General features: G+C 39.3%; 2 protein-coding genes across 3 annotated transcripts in view; one reads left to right on the forward strand and one right to left on the reverse strand.

Moving 5' to 3' along the window:
* ACMSD (aminocarboxymuconate semialdehyde decarboxylase) overlaps nt 1-19,378 on the reverse strand; it is a 51,992-nt gene extending 32,614 nt beyond the window's left edge. The window contains exons 1-3 of one of the 2 annotated variants that reach the window (XM_074828602.1): nt 19,322-19,378; nt 12,828-12,884; nt 5,300-5,407 (exon numbers count right to left, since the gene is read on the reverse strand). In XM_074828602.1, the coding sequence (XP_074684703.1) occupies nt 5,300-5,338 (39 nt within the window). In that variant the 5' untranslated portion in view covers nt 5,339-5,407; nt 12,828-12,884; nt 19,322-19,378. Of the gene's footprint in view, nt 1-5,299; nt 5,408-11,778; nt 11,895-12,827; nt 12,885-19,321 lie in introns of those variants that run through there. The other variant, XM_074828603.1, reaches the window with a different exon arrangement.
* TMEM163 (transmembrane protein 163) overlaps nt 18,260-27,731 on the forward strand; it is a 105,483-nt gene continuing 96,011 nt past the window's right edge. Inside the window, exons 1-2 of the mRNA XM_074828605.1 lie at nt 18,260-18,729; nt 23,941-24,060. Of these exons, the coding sequence (XP_074684706.1) occupies nt 18,576-18,729; nt 23,941-24,060 (274 nt within the window). The 5' untranslated portion in view covers nt 18,260-18,575. The remainder of the gene's footprint in view (nt 18,730-23,940; nt 24,061-27,731) is intronic.

Here is a 27,731-nt window from a genome sequence, read left to right on the forward strand (position 1 = left end):
TGATATTAAAAAGTCATCATTTTCAAGTTAATACCCCACGGTAACATCTGAGATTGTTGTAATTATTTAGAAGGTTGGTGTCTAAATAAATAAATAGTAACTATTGCCAAATGCTGTCTTAACTTTTTTTCCTGTGTGCTGGATACTCAAATCCCCACCTTTCTCTCCTTACAGAGGCCTCTCTGTGCCACTGTTTGGGTTATCTGATTATTTTGGGGATAAGAATGGTCTTCACAGAGCTTTTACTGCTTCAGAAAGGAAGCCAAGGAACCAACAGAAAAATCTAGCATCTGAATTTGTTCAGCTGCTTCAACAAATTCCTACACCTTCCTCTAGAACTCTGCAGAAGTGTGCTTATGCCTCCTCTGCGCTACTACGACTGGGCTAATGAAACAGGCTTATTCCTGGTCCTCAAGGTCTACTTGAGCATGAAGTTTTATGTTCTATCATTTCTGAGTAGCTGTGAATCCCTGTCACCAAAGAGATCTGCAAGGGCCTAAGATGAAACCCTGGCTCTGAGTAAGTGTTGTGCAGGTTGTTAGCCATAGCTTTAGGTTGATGATGCATTTACTGAGTTTCTGAGAGGCAGGAATATTGAATATTGATACCTGTAGATTACAGCAGTGAGTGCCAAAGCAAAGACCTTTCCAACTATGCAGATGTTTATGATGTAAATGTTTAGGGTTTAGTACTGCAGCTGCATTTATTCATTCATCTGGAGGATGGAGCTTGGCAGAGGAATGTTTCCACAGAGGATTACTAGAGGCTGCTTTCACTTGCTGAGTTCAGATATAAATATTCTTCTGTCTAAGTTTCAGGATTTGTTTTTCCACATACATTAATTCCAACATAGGATTTATGCCTCAAAATTGTTTCTTTTGAAATCCACAAGATACTAGAATTATGGACCAGAGTGAGAATACAGTTCAGGAATTAAGAAAGATCCAAATATTGAAGCTTTCACTCATTCCACTTCTTCCACAGACGTCATACCAGCAATCAAAGCAAACTTATTAATAATGACTAGCACCTTAATGCAAACTTCTCACAGAAAATGCTGTCAGAAGAAACACCAGCTGTTGCTGGGGGATGATAAGGAGATAGTCACAATACTCATACTCTCCCACTGGTGTTGTCCCCGAGTGAAGACTAGCACTGTGGAGGATCACATGATGGTTAGCACTACTTCAAGCAAATCTAATATGAATACTGCTGGAAGTATTGCTGTGTTGTGTGGTCACAAGTGAATTTAGAGTTGAATCAGAAGATGATGCTACAGGTCAGACTACATTTCTGTAACACAGAAGAGGCCATACTGCTGCTCCACAGGCTCAGAAATGTTACTCAGTAAAGGTTTGCAGAATATCCTATTAGCAGTTCATTGTATTAAGGCAACTTAATGAGTAACTGCTCAACACACACAAAAAAAAAAAGTATTACTAGGTAAAACCAGCTCCTCTAGCAATTTGATTGAAAAGTGATATCCAAACTGCAAAATTCTGACTAGTAAGTGTTAACCAGACAGCAAAGTTGGTGCCTATTTTCTTTGCAAATTATCTGATAATTTCTTTACTCTTCAGCTAAAGTGACGAGTGCTTAGATTTTGATATGTGAATATATACAATGGGATTATAGAATCACAGAATCATTTAGGTTGGGAAGGACCTTTACGATCATCAAGTCCAACCATTAACCTAACACTGTCAAGTCCACCACTAAACCATGTCCCTGAGCGCCACATCTACATGTCTTTTAAAAACTTCCAGGGATGGTGACTCAACCACTTCCCTGGGCAGCCTGTTTCAATGCTTGAAAACACTTTCAGTGAAGAAATTTTTCCTAATATCCAATCTATCACTAATCTTCTGTCTGAAAGTTGTGCCCCATCTTTACTAGATGTAGCTCTCAACTCATCAGATGAATCTCATCAGATGAATTTTTTTTTTTTTTTTACACTAGAAGTCTTAAAAATAAAAGCATGGTACAAATAATAACTTGGTCCAAATGAAAGCTCCATTCCAAAACACAAAATCAAATTAGTAATCTTTCAAAATTCTGTATGAATTTCAATCTGCTCTTGACTAACAAATAATTTAGAAATATGCAGTAAGACATTTACCTAACAGGTAAATAAGCATAGTTACATGGTTGACGTGCCCACTTATTTCGAGTTCTAGTATGACAGTGGCTAGGACTTGGATGACTTTAGTAAACCAACCATGCCAAGCAACATAAGACTGTGTATTAATAACACAAAACACCTCTAGAAATAATGCTTCAGCTAAAAGAAAAGTGTTGCAAATCCTGGTTACTCTTACAAATAACTATTATCCCAAAGCCAAATCCATCACTGACTAGAAAACTCCATGAATTTGGTGGGTTTACGCCATGATTGAATTCAGTCACCCAGCTCTGACCATTTTATTTTAGCCTGTGAGTTCCACAAGTGGAATAGGAAAGATTATCTGTTGTATTGGTTTTTCTCCTTTAGAGGGGTACTCATTAACAATTTTACCACGGCTTTTAAGAAAGACTTTTTGTTTCCCCAATAAGATACCTTCGGTTTGCCTTTCCTGGGGAGGGTTCCATTCTAAATGGAAACATGTGCTTTGATTCACGTTCACTAATAAATATTTAAATTCATGCTTAACTTTAAAACACAGTAGGCCCACTGGAATTGGTAGCACTACTAAGTTAAGCAAATGGTAATCGCTGCATTCATACTTGAGCATTCACCTCAGTCCTGCTCATATTTACATGCAACAAGCTCTAGTAACAATGATATGCACACAAAGAGAGCACAGAAAGAATGGCTTCAAGATTTGTACCAAAAGCATTGTGGAGTGAGTCCAGACCACTAACTCAGGGACTCCACTGAGGAGTCATTCTGGCTCCATATGCTCTAGCAAGCATAAAAGCTCCACAAAGTTACAGTCTTAAAGCGTGTGTTTTCAAAAATGATTCAGTAAATTTATACTATGGTCACAGCTAAACAATCATGTTATGTATAAAAACAAACTTATTTTCACACAGACACCTGTGCACTTCAATTTACAATTTGTGCCATACAAAATCCAGACAAAAGACATTCCAAGGCAACTACTGATGTATTGAGAACTAACATCTCAACTTGAATTCTTTTCTCAACTATCATACTTAGTTTTCCTCTTGGGAAAAGGCAGCTACTGTCTTCTCTTTTTTAAGTCCAACATTTGGAACTTAACAACATCCTCTCAGGACGGACAACCTTCTAAGTGTGCTTTACTAATATGCTTGCTTTTTTTTTTCCTTTATTTGCTGAAAAAGATTAAGAAATTTGCACTTTTTTGGTCCCAACTACAGCCAGGACTGTACGGCAGATACATCAAAACACGTGTTCACTTCTGAGTGTGATGGTCATAAACAAAGCCACTTCCTAAATAAGATGTATTTTCCCCTTCAGGACATTGTCACTCATCTCAACGCAGTATTTCATGCTAACTTTTTAATGATCTAAAAATATTGCAGATGTTTTAGAAGTACTCTGTTATAATTAATGATTTTGAAGCCAATAGAAGGCCCACCGAAGTCACCAGGAAATCCAGTCGTTTCAGAAGAGATCTCTCAAGCAATAGTTCAAAAAGTAGTTTTGAGCCACTGGAAAGACAGAGTAATTTAAATGAGAAATTACAGGTAAACTTTGCCCAGAGTTCAGTAATTAAACGCAAGGGCATTTAGAGTGCTGGTTTTGGATTATGTCCGATTGCCCATGTCAGTATGGTGCCTCAAAAAAGAGAGCTGCATTATAAATCATAAATTTGTTAATAATGTTTATGCAGCTCACCGTGAATACTACAGGTTGTGATTTGTAGTGCATTAAGTGGAGCACCACACAGTGATTGCAATATACACACAGAGCACTTATTTCTTATTGATTGAAACAGATTTTGCCTGCAGTAAATGACACAAGCTTGTGCTGTCTGATTTTGTAGCCGATGCTGCAATGTCAAAGTACAACTGGACTGAACTGCTGCTAAGTATGGTGGATTCATAATGAATGTTTGACACATTCATATAATTCATTGGTTGGTGAATGGCTCTCTTAAAATTCCTTTGTCTCTAGCAATACAGTATTTTTAGGAACAGAAAAAAAAATACACTCTTCCAAATATCCATTTTTCTAATATGCTTGCTCATCTCTACTGTATGTTCTTAAACAACTGGATATATTAAAATCTCCTGGGGACTTGGAGCATTACCATTTGGATCACAGTGTAGTATACACACTTCAAATCCTAGGGTTTGTATGTTGATTTTCAGGAAATGCTCACCACTTACCAAATAATAAAGGAAGTCCTTGTCACCAACCTTTTTCATATGAAAATCTGCTAATTAGTGGTAAGATTTGATACCATTTGTGAAGCTCTCAAGTGTTGGATCCTAGTAATGAAATACGTGTGCTTATAAAAATTAACCCATAATACAATTAACAATACTTAATTTCTAATGTTACTAATCAACTAAAACCTACATTCAGTCTCTTAATCTCAAGTGACAAAAAGAAACCAGTTGCTCTAATTCAGTGAAACTATATCCTAGTCTATACTTGCAGTTTGTAGGTTATGCATAGTTAATGACTTTTTAAATTAGTCTGTTCTATGTGATTCTCGGTAGTTCACTCAAAATCTCAGAATTTGTTTCATTCTCACTGCATTACTTGGTGCATACTGCCTCTTTCAGACACTCACAGACTTGCTAGGGAGCTGGCCAGGAAATAGCAAAGGAGGGCTACCACAGCAAGATGGACCATCTGCTATGTTCCCATGGAGACTTCGTATTTAATTCTTTTATTGGTTTGGGTGTGTGTGTGTGTGTTGTGTTTGTTTTGTTGGTTTTTTTTTTTAACCCCTAACATAAAAGCCATGTATACTGCAAGTATATTTTGCCCTTTGGGAACCAGAAATAATAATGTTCAGATATCAATGTCTGGATGCCTACAGTTGGGTCCAGTGGAATCACGAGTTTATCAAGACCTGTGCTGCCCGGAATGAAACAGGATTCCCTACTGAGCCATGTGCCAAGTATTTGCTCCTGCCTTCTCTTTCCTTCACAGCCTGGCTGTTGGTCACTGACTAGAAGTACAGATACCACAGGATGCTACTGTAATTCCAAACGTATGCATCCCTCCTGCCTAGTTGGTGGTGCCTCCCTCTGTTCATAGCAAAAAACTGGAGAAGAGCAAAGGCCCCAGGTAAATACAAGATCTTGCAAGAGCAGAGTGTGAGCCTGAATTGGTTGGAATAAGTAAATGGTCCCGTACCTCAGCATGACAGGAGGTGACAGACATTACCACCAGCATTAATTTGTGTTACAGTCTCCATCATACAGCGATGTACCTGTGAGCACATTCTGGCTTCTGCAGCATGAGCTGGGGGATTAAGAAAGGAGAGATTAGTGTCAGGAAAAAGATGGATGCCTGTCCAAAATTTTCTGATGCCCACCCTACTGACCTAGGTTTCCAAAAAGCTTAATAGCATTATGGTAGAAGGCAAGTATCGTGACATTTTTTTATATCAGTGTTACAAAAGAGTTGAATTATATTGACCATCCTAGGCAAATACAAAGCATAAACACTTCTATATAAAAAAAAAATCATATATTGCATTATCTACAGCCATGCACCGAATAGGACAATTAAAATTATAGTTTACTAAAGCTCAGGGGTAAGTAAAATAAAGTTTTAAACAGAAAACGGGAACAGTTTAATAGCCTGAATTTATGGCAATGTTTTCGATAAGCTTTTACAAGTGGCATTGGTATGTCCTCTTCACAAAAGCCTGATTCAGAGACAACCTTAAGCACAAGCTTAACTACTTTTCTAGTATGTGTTTGACCACCATGAGAATATTAAAAGACCTGTTCAATACTCAGCTAATATTTACATGTTTTCTTGGCCTTGGATGCTTTTCCATTACTTGCCCAGGCTAATGGAACTGGTTCATCCAGCTTGTATTCTACACCTCTTCTCACAGTTATTATATTAGATTATCCCTTTCCAGCCTGGAGCCTCTTACATTCTACATAAAGAATCAAGAAAAAAGCCAGCTCACAATATGGAATGCAGGGAAGTGTATCCTAGATAACACATATCTGATCAGCAATTTGATGAGCCCTTTTTTGTGAATACTATCTCGAGTTCTGGAAGACAAGTTTAAAACAAAGGACCACCTCTTCTCTTTTCCCCCAGAATACAGATTTAAAATTAATATCCATGTACCTACACACACCAGCATTCATAGTTTGGTATGAAAAATCTGTGCCTTTCTGTCACTACATTACTCTCCCTTCATGGTTCCTCTTTTGCTCCACCTCTGGTTTTGATATCTGTGCCTGTTTCATTTCCTCCCTCTTCACTCCCCAGATCACTAGCGTTGCTTCTTTCCTTCTCACATACCAAATCCTTGCCATTGCTTTCTTGCTGCTGGGACTGCTGATTTCTTCTTTAGTCACCACAAATCATGGGATTAAAGCAAAAATCCCACTGATCAGTTCTTTTGAAGGTATTAGACCTTTGCTTCAGATCAGATGGTGCTTCACTGGTCAGGACTTTAAATTCTAGAAAATTCACTCTTGAGCACCATATAATTTTGTAAGGGATTGCTAATAGTTCATCTGGGTGGAAGAAACAACAGCATATCTATATTTAAACTCGGAGTGATAAATTATTCTGATAATCTATCCTGAATTAGCTACCAAATAAAAAAATATTCATTTTAAAGCAATCTTCAGCGTTGCAGCTTTACTTAGGACACTTCCTATCACTTCAGTTGAAACCATGTAGCCAGAAAGGAAGCAATTTGCAGCACTGAAGTAATTCTTTAAATGTTAAATGTAGAGAAGCTTGGAAGAGTTTTATTCTAAAAGACACATTGCACACAATATCAGATATTGTTGCCATGGCTGACTTCCTTTATTGCTTTGAGTAAATCCATATTTGATGCATTAAGGATGGATTGGGTTACTGTTAGGTAGAAGTAGGTCAAGTGATTTTAAAGCCACAGTTCTTTCACTCTTGCATAGAATAAGAGCAAGCACAGTAGATGATTTCTTATTTTTTAAATCTTTAGCATGTGCAATTATAGTTAAGCTCATAAATTAACTTGCAGTTAATGCATAATGCCATCTAGTGGAAAAATCAACAAGTATAGATGCAACAAGTCTGTCTAGATATCTCATGCCATATGAATCTAATTAGTGTTGCAACCGCTTGACAGTTTTAATACTGAATTAAATTTAAATCAAAAGAACTATAACTTAATTTTCAAAGATCTTCACAAAATTTGAGTATCTTCCAAAGATATTTTATCCTCAAAGATATGCAAAACAATCTCAGTGAACTTGTATTTATGATTGTAGGATATGAAACAGATCTTGGAAGGCTCTTAATTTTCTTTCCTAATTAGATTTTATTTAGAGATTGAATTTTTTGGTCAAGAGAATTACACACACTTCAAGCAGATAAAGGAGACAATTCAAACAAGTTTACTGCTACATCAGCCAGAACAACTTGGAGAGTTTCAGAATTAATGATCTTCATTTTTATAACTGTGAGGTCACTCTTCTATGCCCATAGATAAAAAAAGGAAACAGTGAAAAAAATCAGTTATATAAGGTAAAGGAAACAGGCTTGTCATAAAAAGTTTAGAGTAGGATAAAGGGGCCAAAGAGACCATCTCTATCAGGTAAGTAATACACTTCATTAATAGCCATGAAATCAACATGAAAAGAACAATCCAAGAGGACTAAGTCACCAGAGTTTTATCCTTCATAAGAGCATAGCACTTGCCCTTTATTGGTGAATTAACCTGCTCTTAGGCCTGAATTAGCACTGTCTCTAAGCCTCTGCACGTTTTGTGTCAACCTATTTTGATATTACTTAATTTATCATTTACTAGGTAAAACCTTACAGTTACATACCCCCTAATGTTTATATTGGTTGAACCATACAAGTGTGCACCTGAAGGACCCTATGCAGATTATTTAGTTCAACTCTCTTCTCTGAGAAGGACTATAAACACCACTATACCTGGTCAGCTGAGGTTACCTGTGGCTTTTTTGCTAGCTGAATTTATAAGTCCTCCAAGGGGGCAGATTCCACCACCTCTCTCAGTAACCTTTTCTAGTGCTGCACTAGCATCATAGTGAAGAATATTTTCCTAATGTCCTATCTGAACCTCTCAAGACACAAGTTTGTGACCACTGGCTCCAGCTATCCATTCTTATGATGCTGCTTATTTTTCCTCTTCAGTTTTGAAAAGGGAAGAAGCACAAGCAATTCTATTGAAGAAGTAAATCAGATTTTCTACAGAAGAATAACGGAAAAAAAAAGTATCTCATGGGCATGAACTGACTGTTTGTGTCCAAATTCTCAGTCACCATGCAAAGCTCAAATAAATGAGCCAAGATAGTGCTGATGCAAAGCAAAGTTGGAGATGTGTAAGTTAAGAGCCAATTAGCAAAAAGCCAGATCTATTTCATAACTAAACAACAACTATACTCAAGCACTAATAACCTCTGACAAGTATTGCCTGATGGAAAAACTGCTTCTGACTGCTCTAAGAGCAGAAAACTGGGCTCCTCTTGTGCGTGAAATGTGTGGTGGGCCTGTAAGAATATTTTGGATGGAACAGACACAGCGAGGCCTTTATCTTCCTCAGATGTCTGTGCTATAATATTAGCCTACTTATCAAAAGTCCAGTTAATTAAAAATCACATCACCTTACCCCCTTGCATCTTTATCTCACCTTCATCTGAAGAGCTGCTGACATGGATGGCATGGGGTACAGATGTGGACAAGACACAGACGCCCTACTACAATCCCAGACTTGAACTACCAAAACCCATAACCAAGCTCTGACATCAGCTGCATCAGTTCTAGCAGTTCAAATCATTGACTGATAACAACCACCATGAGCAATACAGAAGAACATATATCTGCCTGAAATGCCAGGCAGAACTGTCAAGCCTCATACGCTGAGCATGGACGCCAAGCAAATGCACTCCTGAGCAGGACTGCCCTACAGCCTTTTCCTGAATTTCCTGTACTTACAGCATACTGTCACCCTTAACTGTCTGTTTGGGAGCCACACCTAGTAAATTCAGCTTGCCAGCCCAATCCATGATTCACCAGCCAGCAGGGCAAGATACAGTGCTGGTACACAGCATTACCAAGACAGCAATTAAATATTTCTTTGTAAGCAATGAGTTGAGTCTCAAACGAAGAATTACTTTTGTAGAACTTACTGAAGTGAAACTGAGGTGATTCTGGGAACTGAAATAAAAATCATAGTTGAGTGTTCTTGCTTTTTTCCTGACCACTGCAGAATTTCAAACTTTACAGAAAGAAATTATCTTCCTTGTGACACAAAAAAAATCCTATCTGATCCAAATACAACTCATAGTTGAAGCAACCTGAAAAGTCATTTTATGATGCATCCCCTGCTAACGAATTATACACGGAGATCCTAAATATGACAAAACTCAGACATATGAAATGAAGGCACTTTGGCACAAAGAGAAGACAAAGTCTATAGATAGTTTTTTTAATTAAACCAACAGGTGAAAAAAGCAGGCACTTTTGGACACATTAACCCTTCCTGAAGTCATGAAGACTGTACACCTAGCTACACTTTCTGAGCATGTTAATTGGAAATGAACTGCATCAGTCGGTTTAATAAAAAATACTACTTCTTTTTACAGATCTTGCCTCAGTTTGCTGAAATTTCTAAGTACAACTACACCTGATTTGTATAGCCCAGTGACAACTGTGATAGTCAATGGATAATGTAAAACAAATCCAAGTATATAAACTTTATCAGTAAAATAAAACCTCTTAAAATACACATTTTCTAATAAAACAATGTGAAAATTAAGTAAAACTTCTGTGGCTATTGAAGCATCCCTGCACCCCAATATTGCAAATATGTGTAGTCTTGATGGTAAAGAGGAAGCTGTCTGCACTACGATATGATTTTCTGTCCCTTGATTACTTTTAGGCACCATCAACAGCGAAAATCTGAAAGAGGCAGAAATTGAATTTTATCATAATCTGATTAAATTATATGACTGACATCTCCCTCTTCCTTTTTGGTTACAGGACAATTTTATTGCAGCAGAGGTTCAAGATTTCACTGACATAAACGTCAACTGCCTTTAAATTTCAATTTTACTGGTTGCTTAAAAAGACATTCTTAGTGAAGTGTGTTTAACACTCTTCATTCTACAGAGAAAAGTGCTTCTTCAATTTCCTAAAGATGCTCTGCTTCGTTGTAAAATTAGCAAATGCTAATAGCCACGCACAACTCTGTACCACAGCTAAATGTAACATAAATGTTTTAGTAGGATTATTAACCAACTACCCTCTGCATCTTATACAAATCCAGATCAGACAGTATTCACTACGGATAGATAAATGTCAATATTCACAGTGTATTTCATCATGCTACATCAAATAGAGATTTGTTGCTTTTGCTACTGCTGCACACAGAGGAAGCTTTAGCTGCAATATAGTAGAAACTTCTGGGTTTGAATTCCACAAAAAAAATGGCTCCCATTTCTTCTTACAAGAAGAATACAATGAATTATGAGATTTACTCTCTTAAATTTACAAAAGGGATTGTCACTGTCTACTATTTTTCCCATTGCCCACTGAAATTTTTACCTAAGAGGATAAGAAACAATGAATATATCATGCGAATAAAGGATGCAGAAACCTATGAAAACTACTCTATATGTTGTTGACATTATTTTTGCCTCACCCATTATTTTTGCCTCTTCCAAAAACTAGTATCTGGAGAATTTAATGATTTTACCTAAGGCATCTCCCATTAAAATGAAGTATTCAAAGCCAATGCCAGGACTCAGGAAACTAATTCTATTTCCTCCAGCAAAAAAAGCAGAAACAAAACCAAACAATCAAAAAACATTAAGTGGGTAACAGATTCCACTATGTCCACCAGAATCTATAAGAGTTAAATTATATAAAGGGTCAAATATCTTCTTGAGCAGATGTAAAAAAAAAAACCAAACCTAAACTGGCACACAATGGTATGAGTATAGTTTCCCGGTTATGAAGAACATGTTTTGTAAAATATTCATTTTGGCTGTGGCTATCATTCTTTTTTCAAACACTTTCTATAATCATCCTAGCTAAATACTCAAGTGGGAATGTGCAGAACCCTAGTTACAATTCACTTGGCATAAGAAAAGGGTAAAATACTCTTTTCCAACTCACTAAACAATGTGGATTAGCTATTCCAAACAACACATAAATATTAACATATCATACAGTTTACCAAACAACTTGCAGCAAAAGTGAGCTGTGGAGTACTTACTTACCAGTAGTGTAGAAGCAATATAAATATTATTGCTATAGATTAGTAAAAAGGTTATTCCCTCTAATACTTATTCATGGTCTTTTGATAAAAGATAAAAATACAGCAAGATTAAAAAAAGAGAAATTACTCTTTTGCTGATGACACTAATTGCCAAGGAATAAGATATTAACCAAATCACAAATTAAGAGTTTAAAATACTGGAAGAGAAAATAGATGTGAGTTGGGCACTATAAAACCTATTACATTTCTTTTCTGACTAGTCCCTTTTCTCATTAAATCCTTAGCTTCAAGGTAGGGATTATGACTTTTAAAGTTTTTTTAATGTGTAAGGTTAAATTTATAAACTATAAATATTTCATAAACGCATAAGTCTAACCTGACTAGGAAACAAATGTATGTCTACCTTTGCATACAGCCTTCTTAACAAAACTTAGGTCTGACATGGTGGGAAAAGGCCTTGGTAGACAGCTGCATCAGGAGGAATGGGTGCTGGCTCGGCAACAGGAAAAGTGACCCAATCTGTATATAACATAAAGAATGTTTTGTGATTTTTGTAGTTCACTTCATCTCATGGTTAAACATAGAAAGTTAATGGAAAATTGTTTATAATTTTTGCAAAGATATGGGAGAAAACATGAAGTTATGCAAATACATCTAGTCGTTAAGATGCTTTTTGATAGGAATTATCATCAAGTCATTGGATAAGTTTATTACAAAATTATATTGACTTTTGCTTCCTAGGAATTTCCTAGCTTTCTTTTTTCATTTTCTTTGATGCACATATTAAATCTCAGGTGCTTATCTATGTCATCTATTAGGGTATGGTTAGAGTCTCACTGGAAGAAGCAAGATCTTTGCACAGAGCTTGGGAAGGGAGCATGGGAAGCAGAAAAAAAAAAAAAAAGAAAAAAAGAGGAAGATTATTACCTAAGTAGCAGGTTGCTACTTAATTTTCCCTTCCATTCCTCTTTAATACTTGTGAGTATAACCAATGAAATAGAGCCACTGTCAAATAAGTCAGTTTTACTCAGTTACATAAAAACTGGAAACAAAATGTCTTCAGTCATATAAAGAAATAACATTGTTTGGAATAGGGGCATGTAGTCTTACATAGCTGCATAATGTTTCTCTGAACAAAACAGTAAGTTTAGTTTTTGTGGGTAAATCTTTACTTTCCCGTATTTACATAGCAATTTAAGCCAAATTAAAAACAGGTTTTTAAATAGTTTCAAGATGGAAAATGCTCACTGTGAAGAATCTTTTTAAGATCTTCTGCTCACTTTAAGATGACAAATTTTGCATTCTATGTTTTTATTCTTCCTTTGTTGCCACAATGGAATTTATTAATGCTTGTGGCTCTTGCTAGCTTTGGCATTTTTTGCAAATATGATCTCCAACAACATCATATAGAGGAAGAGTAGGTGTTTACGTGAGGTGTCATCAATTACTTACCAAGGTCACTGCATGCCATATTCTCTGGGAATCGTATTATAGACACTCTTTCATAGCCTGAAGGAAAAGATACTGAATTATCATATGCTTTTTTTCAAAATAACATTCTGATTATTTTTGACCCAAGTTAATATTCAGTCTAAAAATGCCAAGAAGAGAGATGATTTCAATTTAAACTCTATTTAATCCAGTGCAAGAGAAAAACAGTAAATGACCTACATATATTGGATAATAATTTAAGCATGCTCTGAAGTTTAAAAATTAATGTAGCATTGTTGTATTAACATCATCACTATTGTTTTATTTTAAAAATAGGGTGACTAATACTAGGCCAAGAGATATCTAGACCAAGTTAAAAGAACGTAATGTAGAACTTCTCATCCTGTTGACCGCTGAACACACTGTGGGACTACAGGTGATCTACAAAACAACAGCAAAATACCTATCTGCCTCTGCCTACGTGTCATCAAGTAAGGCAGCAAACAAGAAAAAAGAAAGTTAAAAAACATCCTACAAAATGTAGCCTAATTTGTATTTGTTTGTAAAAGAAAACTATGGGAGCCAATATCACACAAGACGGTCAAGGGACTATTTAAAGAAAAGATTATGTTCATGAAAAAAGGCTGTGAAATACAGAATCTAGAGGTTTTCATCACTAAAGACACTTATTTAATCGATTAATTTCAGCAGAGGACATGTGTCTAAATGGCAAGGAATGATCTGAAGTATCATCTCACGCACACCACAGGCACAAAATGGTAGCTGTAGTGCAAAGCATCAGAGCATTTAAACAGCATAAACACTTATTCAAAGGTGTTGCCTTTAGGAATATCAGGATAAATGAGTCTCAGACTTTGGTCCTAGAGGAGTAACACTGAAGATTATCTATAGTGATGACCTTTACAGAACCGATGTCTGCCTGTCCATTTAGAATTGGACTGGTACTTGGTTTTGTTTCAGATACGTCTCCTGTAAAACTGAATGGGGATGCCATTACCTCCTGCTGTAATTCCGTAAAAGGCATACTGATGAAAGTAAGAAGTGAGCATTTTCTTTTGAGTATCAGGTATGAGATGTCAACACACCAAACTAATAAACCATCATCCTGGCTTACACTAGCACTCCCTAATACTGCAATACAACGCCAGTGACAAATAAAATATTCTGATACCAGAAAGACACTTCTGTGTTTAGTATGCGTATGAAAAGCAACCCTGAAAATAAAATGGTGAATGGTGACAGTATCATTAGCTTGCTTTTATGCCTTTAAACCTACTAAAAAATAATCACTGGGCCAGCTGACCAACTCTTTCCACATATGCAAGAGTGCTCTTAAATTAAGTGCTGCACTTAAGATGATGGTCAATATGGAACATTGACTAGTTAACATCAATGAAAACAAGGAATCTTCCTTCTCAGGAGTCTCTGAGAGCACCACTGTGTTCTGCTAATTCAGGTGACAACAGTCCAGTCAGCAGCACTAAAAAGAAAAGGAAAAACAGAAAGCCCAGAATAGATGCAGCTCTCATATTTAGAATGACAAATGAACATGTAATGCTAACATATCCAACTTTGTTTACAATGAAAACTGATTTATTTCAACTCCACATAGACTGAAGAGGAATAAGAAATATTCTGCATTCATATAGTGACCACTATCTCACCGACAGACCAGGACCTGTTTTACCATTGTCACCCATTGGTTTTACTTTCACTCTACATGATGCAATAGCACCACATTCTTTCTCCCTTTTTGCACCATGCTACTCTGTCATCCTGTAACAGTTGCTCATGGTAGTATGGCAATAATGTTTCAGTGAAACAAGGGGACTGTACCTTAGGAAAGCAGGCCAACTTACTGGCAAGAGATTGCTTATTCCCTCAGGAAAAGGCCTACCTTGGAAAAGAATAAACAATGGACCTAATCCAATTTTTGGCAAATATAATTGAAGTTCTTCCTCCGACATTGCTGAGAGTTAGGGTGGGCCTGGAGGAAGAATCTCAGATCTGATATTTTTCATTTATTCAATAGAAGGGAGGAAGAAGGGCAGAAAGAAGGAAAGAAAGAAAAGAAACACCACACAAAACCACAGCAAAACCAGACCACAGACAATTCAGATGAAGAAAAACAAGAGTTCTCTTCATTGTTGCTGGTTGCTGTGGTGCTAGATACTTCCACCCTGTTTAGAATCACCTTTCTCTGGAAGTCAAAATATTATTGAAATCACAGGCTGTTTCAGCTGGGGATAAAGTTCTGCAAGTGTTTATTAATCTTGCAGCAGCCATAGAATATGGAATGGCATCAGTCTATTTAGATTGAACATAGAGATGTGGTTCTTTTTTTTTTTTTTTTTCAGATTGATTTTGGCTTCCCCTTATTCATATCCATCTAAGGGAGGTTTGAGGGGCCAAGAAATAAAATTGTATAATAATATAGCTATTAGGGTCAGGTCTTTTTCTCTTCATTCACTTTGTCTACAGGCTTCCTACACAAGAAATCCAACAGGGCTGGAAAATAGGATCCATGTCTGTAAAACCCTAGCCATACATCTTTATCCAATGAAATAGACTTTGAGAGAAAGAGGTGTCATGAGAAATATGAGGAAATGCTGGAAAGCAGCTTCCAGCTGCTGTGATATGGCAGTCGTTCTGCTTCTTAGGAGCTAGCTTATATAAATAATGGTCTGATCTGAAAGGCCCTTCATTGTGGATCTGCTTAATGTTCTGAATTTACATTTGCTAAATGCAGAGTATATCTCTTCTCATGAGGCCATGTTTGAAAGCACTAAAGAGAGTCATTTAAAAGAAACTATAATACTCTTTGCAAGCCTCATATTCTTTGCAGTAGCCTGAACACTACAGCATTTCTACAAATAGAGACAGCTGCAGCCCCTGCCAGACAGTTTTATATAAGAACAGCAATTGAAACCAACTAAAAAAAAAAAAAAGGGAACATATTAAAGTTTAAAACTTGTGGTTTGTGTTCCTAGTCCATGTTTTCCTCCAGATTATTTGGAAACCTACCCCTTTCACCTCCTTTTAAAGAAATGGAATTAGGAATCTCCAGGAACTTTCCTCTTGGGTTATTTCTGGAAGTTATAAGAATACCAAAATAGCTTCGAGACACTTACAGAAAGAAGGTAGTGTCCAATAAGAGTCACTAGTCAATTTTTCATATATTCAAGGAATAAGAAAGTTCCTACTGGAATGGATCAGATACGGATTTATCTCCCTAGAAGAGGAAGGATCCTGCAATAATTGCATTAGGGAGCGTTACATCCATTGCAGCAATTTTGAGGGATTCCTCATGACTTATACTGGATGCACTCTGCATGGGACAGTGTCTCCACAAACCGACTCACCAATGGTTTCTGTATCCCTCCCAGGTCCTGAAAAGTGATTTGGCCACAATCTCTTGTTTCTGACCAGGTTACAAAACCAGTTCTACTCATTTAAGGATTCTCACTTTACAAACACATGTTAAGTCAGAGAGAGAGATGAAAATGTATTATTTATGGCAAGTAACAAAAGGTAAGTCTTTTCTACTTTTCATTCATCTCTCGCATACACGTACAGATCATCTCTCATATCTTGCAGGTAAACAGATACCTTATAATCTGAGTTTATAAGATAAAGATCTTAATAAACAGCCCATAAAGAAAATAACCATATTTGTTTTATGGAGTTACTAGTTTCCAACCCCTCCCAACTCAGCCCGAACTCAAAAAACAACACTTCCCTCAAAAGAACTCACTTGTGTTAGCTTATGCATGAGAACCTCTTTTCACATTAACATCAAAAAGGCACTTTGTAATTTAGTATCCATCACATAAGGGAAAAGAAAATACTTTCAGCATTGCTTAAAGTCATATTAATGCTGATCCAACTAGAAGACCAAGAGCTCTGGGATCACAAAGCAGGATAGGATAGCTAAGGATAAAGATGAAATTTAGGTGAGAGGCATGAAGACTTCAAAAACATTTAATACAGTAGGTACGGTAGACTATACACAAAGAAATCATAAGATTAGATAAAAAGCAAACACCATTCATCACACAACAACAGCCATCTCCATTCTACAAGGTTGCTAGAATGCCAATCGGTTTGTAAAGCAGTCTGTTATGTCACCTTAACATTTACTTATATTTACTTTTTCACATAATGATTTAAAATACAGCTGAAAAGATTTTGAAGATTAGCCTACATCAATAAGAGGCATTTTTAAAAATTAAGACATTTTGGTAGTAATGTTTCACTAACCATTACCAAATCGGTATTACTAAATTACCGGAAAACTTTTTTTAAGGCTGACATCAGCAAGATTCAGTCAACTTATAAAATCATGTCCCTCTGCTAGCATAAATATTAATTTTCTGCTGACTTTTCTATACCCCCCAAACCTGCTAATTTCTTAAAAGAGAAAGGCAACCTGATTTTCATATAATTTAAATGCGGATTATATCCATACGTATCAGCTGAGGACCTGGGCTGCAATGTCTAATTGTCTTCTGATATTTTCCTAGACTCAAGTCAAAACACAATGCAGTTTCAAAATTTATCTGCATGCTAGTAAGCATGCAACTGGGAGACTGTGCTAACACAGAAAATGCTTTTGTTTATTTGCACTTCTCTATGAAGTCATTAGAAAACAGTGGAGAAGAAGAAAGCAGCTCTGGCACAGATCTATCAGTAAAATTTTCCATCTTTTTTTACATTTCTGTTCTCCTAAGGTTTTAGTTTTTTCCCTATGTTCTGCAGCCCTAGGAATAGAAGGTGAGCGAATTAAGAACGGCCTTGAATGCCAGCAAGTCTCCAGCTTTAATCCCATGCTTCAGTAGGAGACTGCTGTATGTTCTAGGACAGTTTTTAGGGTAATATTGGTAAAACCAACTATCAGCGTAACAAATCAGTGCTGGGAGGTCCGAGAGGTGTGTTTGTGTGGTGATTCGGCCCTGATCCTGCGAAAGGGCTATGGCGGGTGGGGAGTGAGGCAATCCCCCAGCAAAAGGGAGTGCTGGCTCTTCACCTGTGTGAGGGGAGGCGAAGCAGACGGGGACTTGTTCCACCGGGCCAGCACCCGCAGCCCTCGGGAGCGGCGTGAGGCGTTTGCCTCTCTCTCTGCTGCAGAAGGGCTCCGGGTTTGGGCAGTCACTGGACAACTCTTGCCCCCGAGAGAGTCGGGAGCCGGAGGCGGGTGGCAGAGCCCGCCTTGGGGAGGGTAGGCCGACAGGTCTCCGGCTTCCCTCGGCCGGCCCCAGGGACTCACCTTAAGCCCAAGGTCCTGCCGCCCCTTCCGTAGGCGCCTGCGGGCTCTCGGGGGCGGGGAGCCCCTGAGGGCGACTCAGCAGAGCCCTTCCCGCCACCCCTCCGGCCCCCTCACACGCCGCTCCGCACGGGGGCGAGCTGCCGCCCGGCCCCGGCTCCCGCTGCCGCCCCCGCCCGGCTGCGGAGCCGGGCGCCGCTCCCGCCGCCGCCCGAGGTGCTCCCCGGGGCGGGGAGGGGAAGGGTAGCGCGGGGAGGCGGCACCGCTCTCCCACCTGCTCCCCCCCGCCTCCGCCGCTGGCGAGGTGAGTGATGAGGCGGCCGCGGGGAGCAGCCGGAGGAGTTTGTTTGCTGCCTGTCCCCGTCTCCCTGATGCTCTGAGCCGGAGTCTCCTCCTCCCCCCGGGCTCGCACCCGGGCTGGATGCTCCGCTCGCTCCTCGCTTCGCTGCCACAGTCGCCAGCCGCTTCCCGCCGCCCCGCAAGAAATGGAGCCGTCCGCTGCCCCCCTGGACACCACTCCGGACCCCGCCATCGTGCAGCCCCCCGGGGCCAGCCCGTCGGTGCCCCCCCGGGAGCAGCAGCAGGAGCAGCTGCGGATCGGGGAGAGCGGGCAGTTCAGCGAGGGGCTGGAGGACAGAGGTGAGCACCCGCCCGTCCCTCACCCCGCACCCGCCTTCCTGCCCGCCGCCCTCCTCTGTGGCGTGCCCCGTCACCTCCCCGCCGTCCCGAGGCGCCTCACACCCACCCGCGACAGCTTTTCCTACACCCTCCCTGCGGCACCCTCACGCCTCGCTCTCCTGGACCCGTACCCTCCTCCTCACGCCGCCACAGCAGCCCTTCCCGCCCCCTCATCGCCAGCCCCACGCCGGCTCCTGCCCTCCCGCCTGCCCCCGGCAGCCGCTCGCCGCCGCGCTCCTCAGCGCCCCGGTCTCCCCCGGATCCCCTTGCGCTTCCCTCACGCCCCCGAGCCTGGCCGCAGCCCCGGCCTCCCCCGGTGCGAGGGCCTGCAGGCCGCGGCCCCACTCCCGCCCTACCCCGGCTCCGCGCCCCCGGCCGCCTCCCCTCAGCCCGCCGCTGGCACTCGCTTTACATTCCCTTCCCCCCCGCCGCCTCCCCGCGCCGCCCTCGAAGCTTTTCCCCTTTTTAGTTCTCTTGCGAGCACCCCGCGACAGCTTTAAAATATTTTTATAAACTCTATTCGTGGCTATTCCCACCTCGCCCGAAAACTTGCCTGCCTGGCGGGGGAGAGGGTGCCAGCGGGCGGCGGCGGCACATGGCGCCGCTCCCGCTCCACAGGCGAGGGAGAGAGCCCGGGCCGAGGGGCGCAGGTGGCGGCGGGGCCCGGGGGCTCCCGGGGGGCCGGCGGTGCCAGGCAGTGCCGGAGGTTTTCTCGCTGCCGAGGGGAGGGAGGCTGCTAAGGTTACCTGCCGGCGGGGCTTGTGGCAGCCGCCTTCGGAGCAGGGTCACAACGGGGCGTTGCTGTGGTGGTCCCAGGCTGGGTAGCCAAGTCAGGGCGCTTACCCTACCCCTGGTCTCCCTTCCCCCTACTGTAGAACGCATTTCTACATAACTCGTTTTTTATTATTTGCCTAAATATCTGACCAGGGGTGGAAAGCTGCCCGCTTCCAAACAGCGTTACTCTTTCATGTGAAGCACACCTATTTCGGGCATCTGTTAATGGTGTGTGAGGCACTCGCTGACCTGCTGCCCATAAAGGCAGCTGCCATTTTAACCCTCCCCATTGCCTTATCCTCCACAGTGCCTCCAGGCTTCTCTTCCACACAATTTGTCTCCATTTTTTATTTCATGTATAGGCTTTCCTTAGCCTCTCTATTGCCATTTCTTCCTTCCTCTTTTTGCTTCAGCATCCCAGAGTCCCTTTTGTGTTCTCGGTCTTCATCCCACCCTACACGTAACCCCTGTATGGTCTGTTCTTTCCCCAGCTTTCCAAATACCTCTGCCTGCTCACAAATCCTAGACATGAAGTAGAGAAGGGGAAGAGCAGTCACCATCTTCCCTGACATGTTTCAGTCATGTTGGGGCTAGGGACAGCCCTTTATCCAGGGGTACCCTCGCTGTCACCACCAATGGCAGAGGACAGACATTGTGACTGAGGGCAATTTGAGGCTTTAGTTCTGTTTTAAATAACAGGAATTACGAGTTTTGATTATGGTTCAAGCATGGAAGTTTGATTGCAGACATTTTTAATTTGTGCCCAGTATGACAGAGCTAAAGATCAAAGCTAGCCCTTTTGGTACTAAGGGTACTTCCAAAAAGAGAGAGTGTCTGTTGTAACCTTATCTCTTTCTAGGAGGGAGATGAGACTAAAGCTGCTGATTTTATTCCTTTTTCTGCCTTCACACTCTTTCTATGGCCCTTGCAATAGCTTTCTTTTAGCCTTTCCTACAGTCACTGATTCCATCTACCAGGATATTTCCAGTCATTGTAGAGGAAAATCTGGTATGCTTTTTACAGGTTGTCCCTGTTGAAATTGTTACAGTCTGTCCTTTTAGATTGTACTTTTTCTTATGATCCTTTCCAATGAATCATAGCAGATCCAGTTATAGAGATGATACTTCCATGTTTGCTAAAAATAAAAACTAACCCTAAATTTTGGAACAAGATATTTGCTCCTTAAGAAACAGATCCAAAATCAGTGATAATTTTGTGCATGGGGTCCTTAAATTAACATCTTAGGTGAACAATTTTTCTATTAGCCTTATCTCTTCCACAAATTCTAACTTGACATTTTAAAATGATCCCTTAGCCAAATAGAAAAGTACTTCTGGTAAGTCAGCATATGGTAAAGAATATCCTAGAATCACTTCACAAATATGCCAAGCTTGTGTTCTGCAACTGTTAGGCAGGTTTTTTCTCCTTCTGATTTTTTTTTATGGGAAGAAAATCTGTTAATATATGAAGGTACTGAAAGATAAAGTAAAAATCCAGTGCGTTTAACCAGCTCATCATATTTTCTTTACCTTAAGGATATCCATGTGCTAAATAAATTAATAGCAATAAAATTACTCAGTATGTTAATTTCAGGGCGGAGGAATTTTATCGGTACATACTAGCTTTTTATTTTTGTAGCAATGCAGGTCATAACTGAAAGATTATCTTTCAGTCTCCTGTGGATGCTTAAAACTTGTTTTCTTATAGTCAGTGGAAAAAAATATGGAGGTTTACCTTGTGAATTGTGTTGTTGCGTGTAAATTAATGAGCTGTTGTTGCTTCTAAATAATTTTCATGCTATGGGCTTGGTAGTCATGTGAATGAGTTTGTATTTTTGTGTGCTGTCCCCTAAGACACTCGTAAGAATAATATGATCTTTCTCAGGGCTGAAAATTGTAAATCCAGAAAATTTATTTGAATTATTTTAGGAAGGAAGGGATCACATCTCTGACAGCTAGAATATGCCAGCCATTTTGAGAGAGAGAGAGAAAGACACACGGCAGGAGTGGTTCAGTTTTATAAGGACTGCAGTCTCTGTCATACTGGACACGTGCTTGACATGTGAATAGTAATCAGCAGTGCTGCGCTAGCTGTGGGGCTTATTATTAATTTCTCAGTTTAATTAGGATATTGATTTGTAAGTATCAACTGTGTATGTTGGACTTCCTAGGTAATAGTGAGCTGTAGCCATGAATTACAGGATGTCGTTAAAGAAAGAAACATGTGAGGATGTCAGTCATTCTGATCCATGTTTATTTGAAGTTTGAAATATTGAGAAACAAAATTTTCTAAGAAAACCTACGTTGCTTTACATTCCAACACAATTTGGGCTGTAATTTAAAATCCTTGGTGTGGGGAGGGGACAGGAGGGGCAAACAGACACAACATGAGAAGATGTGTTTTCTCTATGGTTATATTAGTAGAAATTTCTCCTATATTGCAAGATGTACTTTTAAATTACCTCATATCAGACAGCAATTAAACTGTGCATCATTATATGTAGTGGCAGAAGATAGGCCAAGCATTGGAAAAAAAATAAAATTTCTTCACACAAATGAAATTGGGCTATATGAGAAATAGCTGTGCAGTACTATCAGAAAAATGCTCAAACCTTTCAGAGCTGTCGTCTGGTAGTTTTCACATATTAAACAGACAAAGAACACACATAAGAAACACCTCATTTCAATATGGGGCCTAGTAATTCTTCAGCATGCAAGTTTGCAAATTCTTTTCCATTCAGAAAGAGGGGAGTGTGTAGCACAAAATTGAGTTAATATTATAAATTTGCTAAAAACACAGTACAAGCATGAAATTCTCACAGTGGCTTTTTGAACTACCATAAAGAAACTCTCTCTGCTTTATTGTAATTGAGGTGAAAAAAGCATGAAGAATTTTTCCAAGGCAGTGTGAATCCCACCAATTATGCTAGGATTAAAACCAGTAATTTTGACAGACTTCAACTGGCAGAATAAAATCTGGTGGCTCTAATTGTTACCACCCCTGGATGCCTGCCCCTGTGCTGACACATTGCTGCCCCTGAGGCAGAGATGTCTGATTCACTTCTGAATTGATTCCAAAACCACTGCAGTTTTCAGCCAGTATATTATAGTCAGTTGAAATTAATACATGTTAACATTAATAAACTTGGTTAAACAGGGTGTGGATTCAGGAGTATACTGATAACCGGAGCAGGTGTTCCTGCCTTGAAAGCAGCAATAGCCATCAGAGAGAAAACTGGGGAAGGTGAGGTAACAGCTTCAGCTGTTATGTTTTAATCTGCTGCTGAGGCTGCCAGAGCCCCTGTTCTCAACCCTTTGTCTAAGATATTAGGCCAGCTACTGAAAGGTTGTGCTGTTAAACCAGTGCCCCAGTTCAATGCATTCAGTGCAGGCAAGTCCCTCTGAAAAGTGATCATCATCTAAGAGGAACCATCCACATTTTCTGGAATAATTCATTAAGAAAGTTAAAAGCTGTCAGACATTCTCTCCAGTTAAGCAGATTTGAGCTGGAACTTGCTAGTGAAAAAGAACGTATGTTTCAAATTACATGAACATACTAAGCACAAAAGAATCTGGATGGGATATACAGAAGGCGAATATGTTAAAATCTGAATACATTTTAAGAGTGGCGTAAGACTCAAACTAGAGAATGAAAACCAAAGCATGTTGTTATTGTCTTTATTTTTTCAACCTGAATTATTGTCTGTGATTTAAGATGAGTGGACAAAAGACTTCCACAAATTGAAAGCATCAAAAAAGCAAGCAATCCCATTCGCTTGTGTTCAACAGACTTCTATACTGATTGCAATAAGGACAGAACTGGTTCTTCAGCTAGTTCTAGAGGGGGGATGTATTCTTGCCTCACATGAAAGACATTATGCTTCAAGAGTTTTTTTCAGCTGTTGCTAGCTTTGATTCTAAAGTATGCCTGCTTCTGCTTCGACGCTCAATATGTGCAGTATATTCCTGTGCATCGGTAGGTTGTTTCACAGAGACTGGTGAGCACGAGTTTTTCTCCTGTTAATTATGTTCAGCATCCTGAAGTTCTGAAATGAGTTTTGATCGGAGTGAGTATAGGACTGAGCTCTTTCTTGTGTGCAGAAAATATAAGTGATGTGAATTTTGGTAACTGCCCTACGATTGCAGTGCTCTTTTTTAAGTGACTGATGTGTGGGTCTCTCTATGTGAAATCAAAACAACTTGTGTGTGCTCTCCTTGCTTACTCATGTTTCTGGTGGCTTCATTCACTTAACCTTAATAATGCGAGCAGGATTTGATTCAGTGTTGATTCTGCATGTAATATAGAATGTAAATATGTGATCTAGGTCTGAACTAACACAGCTGTGTTTTTAAAAGGAGCAATGTATTGTTCATACCCTCTTTGCTTATTGCTTATCAGGTTTACTAGAAAGCAGTACAAGGCTAAAACCTCATGAAGCTCAAAGCTACAGAAAGAAGGCATTGTGGGTTTCCTGGGTCTCCATTATTGTCACACTGGCTCTTGCAGTGGCTGCTTTCAGTGAGTATTGGGAATATTTTAAATCTTCACACCTCTTCCTTTTTACTTTTCTTTTGGGCTCTCAATTTCTCTCTTTGTGGAAGCTTTCTCATGTTTTTTCTTCACAACTGCTAAAGCGGTTTCTCTCTAGACTGCCTGTGTCTGCATGGTGCTTATAAATTAGTAAAACTGTTAGTTTTTTTCTGCAGAGGATAGGGTTGTTGAAGGTCGGAGAAAGAAACAGGAGATGTTGGTTCCTGCTAGCATTTATGCATGTGGAATTGTTCATTTTACAGAATAGTGTAAAAATCATTATGCAGTGGATTGCCTTTAACTGAAGAGGTCAAATATGCAAGTCTTAATCCACCTGGGATTTGTAGTGGGAATGCTATAATAAAGAATAGTGAATTGTAAGGGAGAAATATATAATTTATCTGTATTACACTGACAGATACCCTAACACAATGCTAATCTGGAGGAGAAATACCAGTCTCTTTTTAAGCCAGTGTTTTTCTTTACGTTCCAAGACATTTGTCTAGTTTACCTTTACACACAGAATTTGAAAAAAAACCCCAAACCACTTTTATGTGGAAAAAATGAAATATATTTCTTTAATTTCAAAACAGGAAAAAATGCTACCTTGTGTAAATAAAGACATATTTTAGTTCAATGCAAATTTGTAAAATACCAGCTTTCTATCTTGATCAATTAAGTAACACTGCGTTATTGTAAGGACAAAAAGAAACGTGGAATCCGGAACAAAATCTTTGCAATGGCATATTCTCTGTTTAAAAGAAGGAAAAAACAGAAGTGACTGGATTTACGTGTTTATATAAACAAAAGGAAAGCTCTGTCTAGGAGACAAAGCATCTAAGATGTCTCAAAACATTGTTCAGTTTGATAAAGACAGACTTGCATTTTTTATTTTTTTTATTTTTTATTTTTTTTTGAAGCTGCAGCAGCATGTGTTTTATTATTCTAATCTGCAGTGTACGACCTGCTGCTGGAAGTTGGTGTCAGCTCCCAGGAGAGATTATTAGAATCTGACCAAATGGTCTCTGAAAACTCAACATACATTACTTGGAGTGATTTATATAGAAACACAGGTACAATAACTTGATTCAAAAAAGAGAAATGAGGAGGAATACTTAAAAGCAGAATCTAACACTGTGAAGAATTTGAATGTTAACAAGAAGGCAGGACATCTGAGTTTCTATTTTGTTCTGCTTCATGAAAATGCAATAGTCTGTCTTTGCTACTGAGGCAACATAAAAGTAATTACTATGTTATAGAATAATTTTGTTACCTATTAACAATATAATTTTATGGAATATTGAGAAATGGCTTCATTTTATTTTACATTTTCATTTGTCAGAGTTGCAAGACATAAATATAAAATAGATAAGTAAATCACTTCATTTCTTTTAAAAGGGTCTTTTTAAAAATTTTTGAAGATTAGTAAGGTTATCTGAAAGCTTTTATTTTCTGTTTTCCTTATATGTGGCCCTGTGGCAGTATTTAGAAACCCTACCACAAAAACAGCAGAGAAGGTAGTCCCTGCCTGGATCTGCTGTGACTGCATACTCAGCTGGTGTGGCTGGGCATTGAACTACTGTTGAACTAGTAGTTGACTAGCTGTATGTCTTTGCAATGTATCTTTCCTCGTGGTTTGAAGGGGCTAAATTTATGAAGAATAGAAGAGGGAGCAGCACATCGATACATATTAAATATGTATAATAGACAGGTGACGGTTAACTTACATGCCACAAAAGCGTTGCCAGGGCTTTTCATATGCTTTGTATTAAAACTTTTTAATCTTCGAGGAAAATACATTCTTCTAGAACCACTTTGCTTCCCCATGCAATTTCAGCCGTTCAATTCAGTTTATCATCTCACGTTGGTTGCTCTCTTCATTTGTGCTGTCCTTTTAGCAGGTTCCTCTAGCCAATCCATGAGTTGGGAGACATGGCAGGTGGCCAGAGTTTGCTACCTGCTTGATGTAAATGACTGGTTGTCACTTTGGGGTGTCTGACACTGCCAATTCTTTGCAAACACCTACTGTTTAAAGCATCCTGTTTCTGTTTTACCTGTTGTCTGTAACGGTAAAGTGTTAGCAATACAGCCCTGATGTTTCAGTGAAAAATGGGGACCTGCTGTGTTAATTGTCAGGCTGCACCGACTGTATTGTCACTACTCTTTCTGATTCCCCTGTAAATTCTTCCTGTAAATTTCTGTTTTATTCTTATGTGCTTTAAAATACTTTTTTGCAAGTGTATCTTATGGTGTTGCTTTTGCAGCAGCACATGATACAGTAAAGATACTAGATCAGAGAACATTATTAGGTAATTGTAGTTGAAGAAATGGAGGACATGGAGGGTAAGAGAAATGCTAAGGGGAGTGATACCTTTGTGCATGGTCTGTGTGGAGAATGGGGAAGTGATTCAGGAGCCTCCTTTTCCAACCAAGTGTTTGTAACTAGACTTCCTTTCCTTTTTTGTGGTCTGCACCCTCCCTTCAGTGCTGCAGCTTGATCACCATCCTTCATTTCAAGACTAGTCTATTTGCTTCCAAAGCTATATTTTTCCAGCATTGGAGTAAGGTGGAATGATTTATCTTGACTGGTATGAGATGTTTTCTTTCAGTGGGATTATGATGATGCCCCAGCTAAACTTTCACTTGGTAATATTGAAAGAGATTGATAAATCTTACGTTGATCTGAATACATAGTTTGCTTATTAGGTAATGATCTATGGCACGTGAGGTGTGAGATCATTGATCTGAACTCTTTGTGTTAGACTTACTATTAAGAAGAACCTGTGTACAGTGTATTATAAAAGTGTATAAATTAAATTATGGTATACCTATAGACCTGTTTTATATTTGTTACATAACAGGTGTATTCTCTCTGGGATGGGCTGTTTTGTGGCCTGAAATATTGGAATGCAGAAGATGAAATGCTGACGTATACCTCAAAATGTGTTTGGTCTCTTTAGGCTTGGAAATCTAAACTAGGCTATGCGGGATATGGAGCAGGCTGGCTGCTTAAGGGAAAATGAAATAGTCATCTTTCATTCACTAATACTGAGAAGTAGCACTTACACAGATCATAAAATCAGCTTTTTCATTTAGCTGAAAGAAGAGATCTCTTACTATCAGGTACTTAATATACTGAATTTTACTACAGAAGTGCTGTATTTGTAAAAGACCATTTGGAAGCTTTGACTGCTGTCTCTAAATACAGCTCCTGCACTCTGGTCTCATTGGCTTTGGATGCTGTTGAAGGTGTTGCTTTCCAGCATATACTTGCACAAGGCTTCAGTAAAATCTTTATAGACTTAAATTTGTAAGATCCTTGAGGTCAGTGGAGCCCTATGGTATCGTCTTTAGCGACTGAAAGTTACGCTTGCTTAGAATCAGCTATGCATATTCTGACATTTGTGGTTTTGTGCAATACTTTTATGGTCGGATACTGAGAAATGCCTGAGGAATAAGTTCATTTCACTTTTCATTTCGATGCTGTCTGAAATATGTATGCTTGTAGAGTTCTTGCAAAGATTGGATTTACATTTTTAGATATATATAGTCATAAAATGAGACTGGGCATGATAGAAATTACTAAAATGAACAGTAATTTATTTCTCAGCATCCCAAGTAAGTACTGGAATAATAATTTTAATATAACTATTTGTTTC

The sequence above is a fragment of the Strix aluco genome, chromosome 6 (assembly GCF_031877795.1).
Source record: "Strix aluco isolate bStrAlu1 chromosome 6, bStrAlu1.hap1, whole genome shotgun sequence".
NCBI lineage: Eukaryota > Metazoa > Chordata > Aves > Strigiformes > Strigidae > Strix > Strix aluco.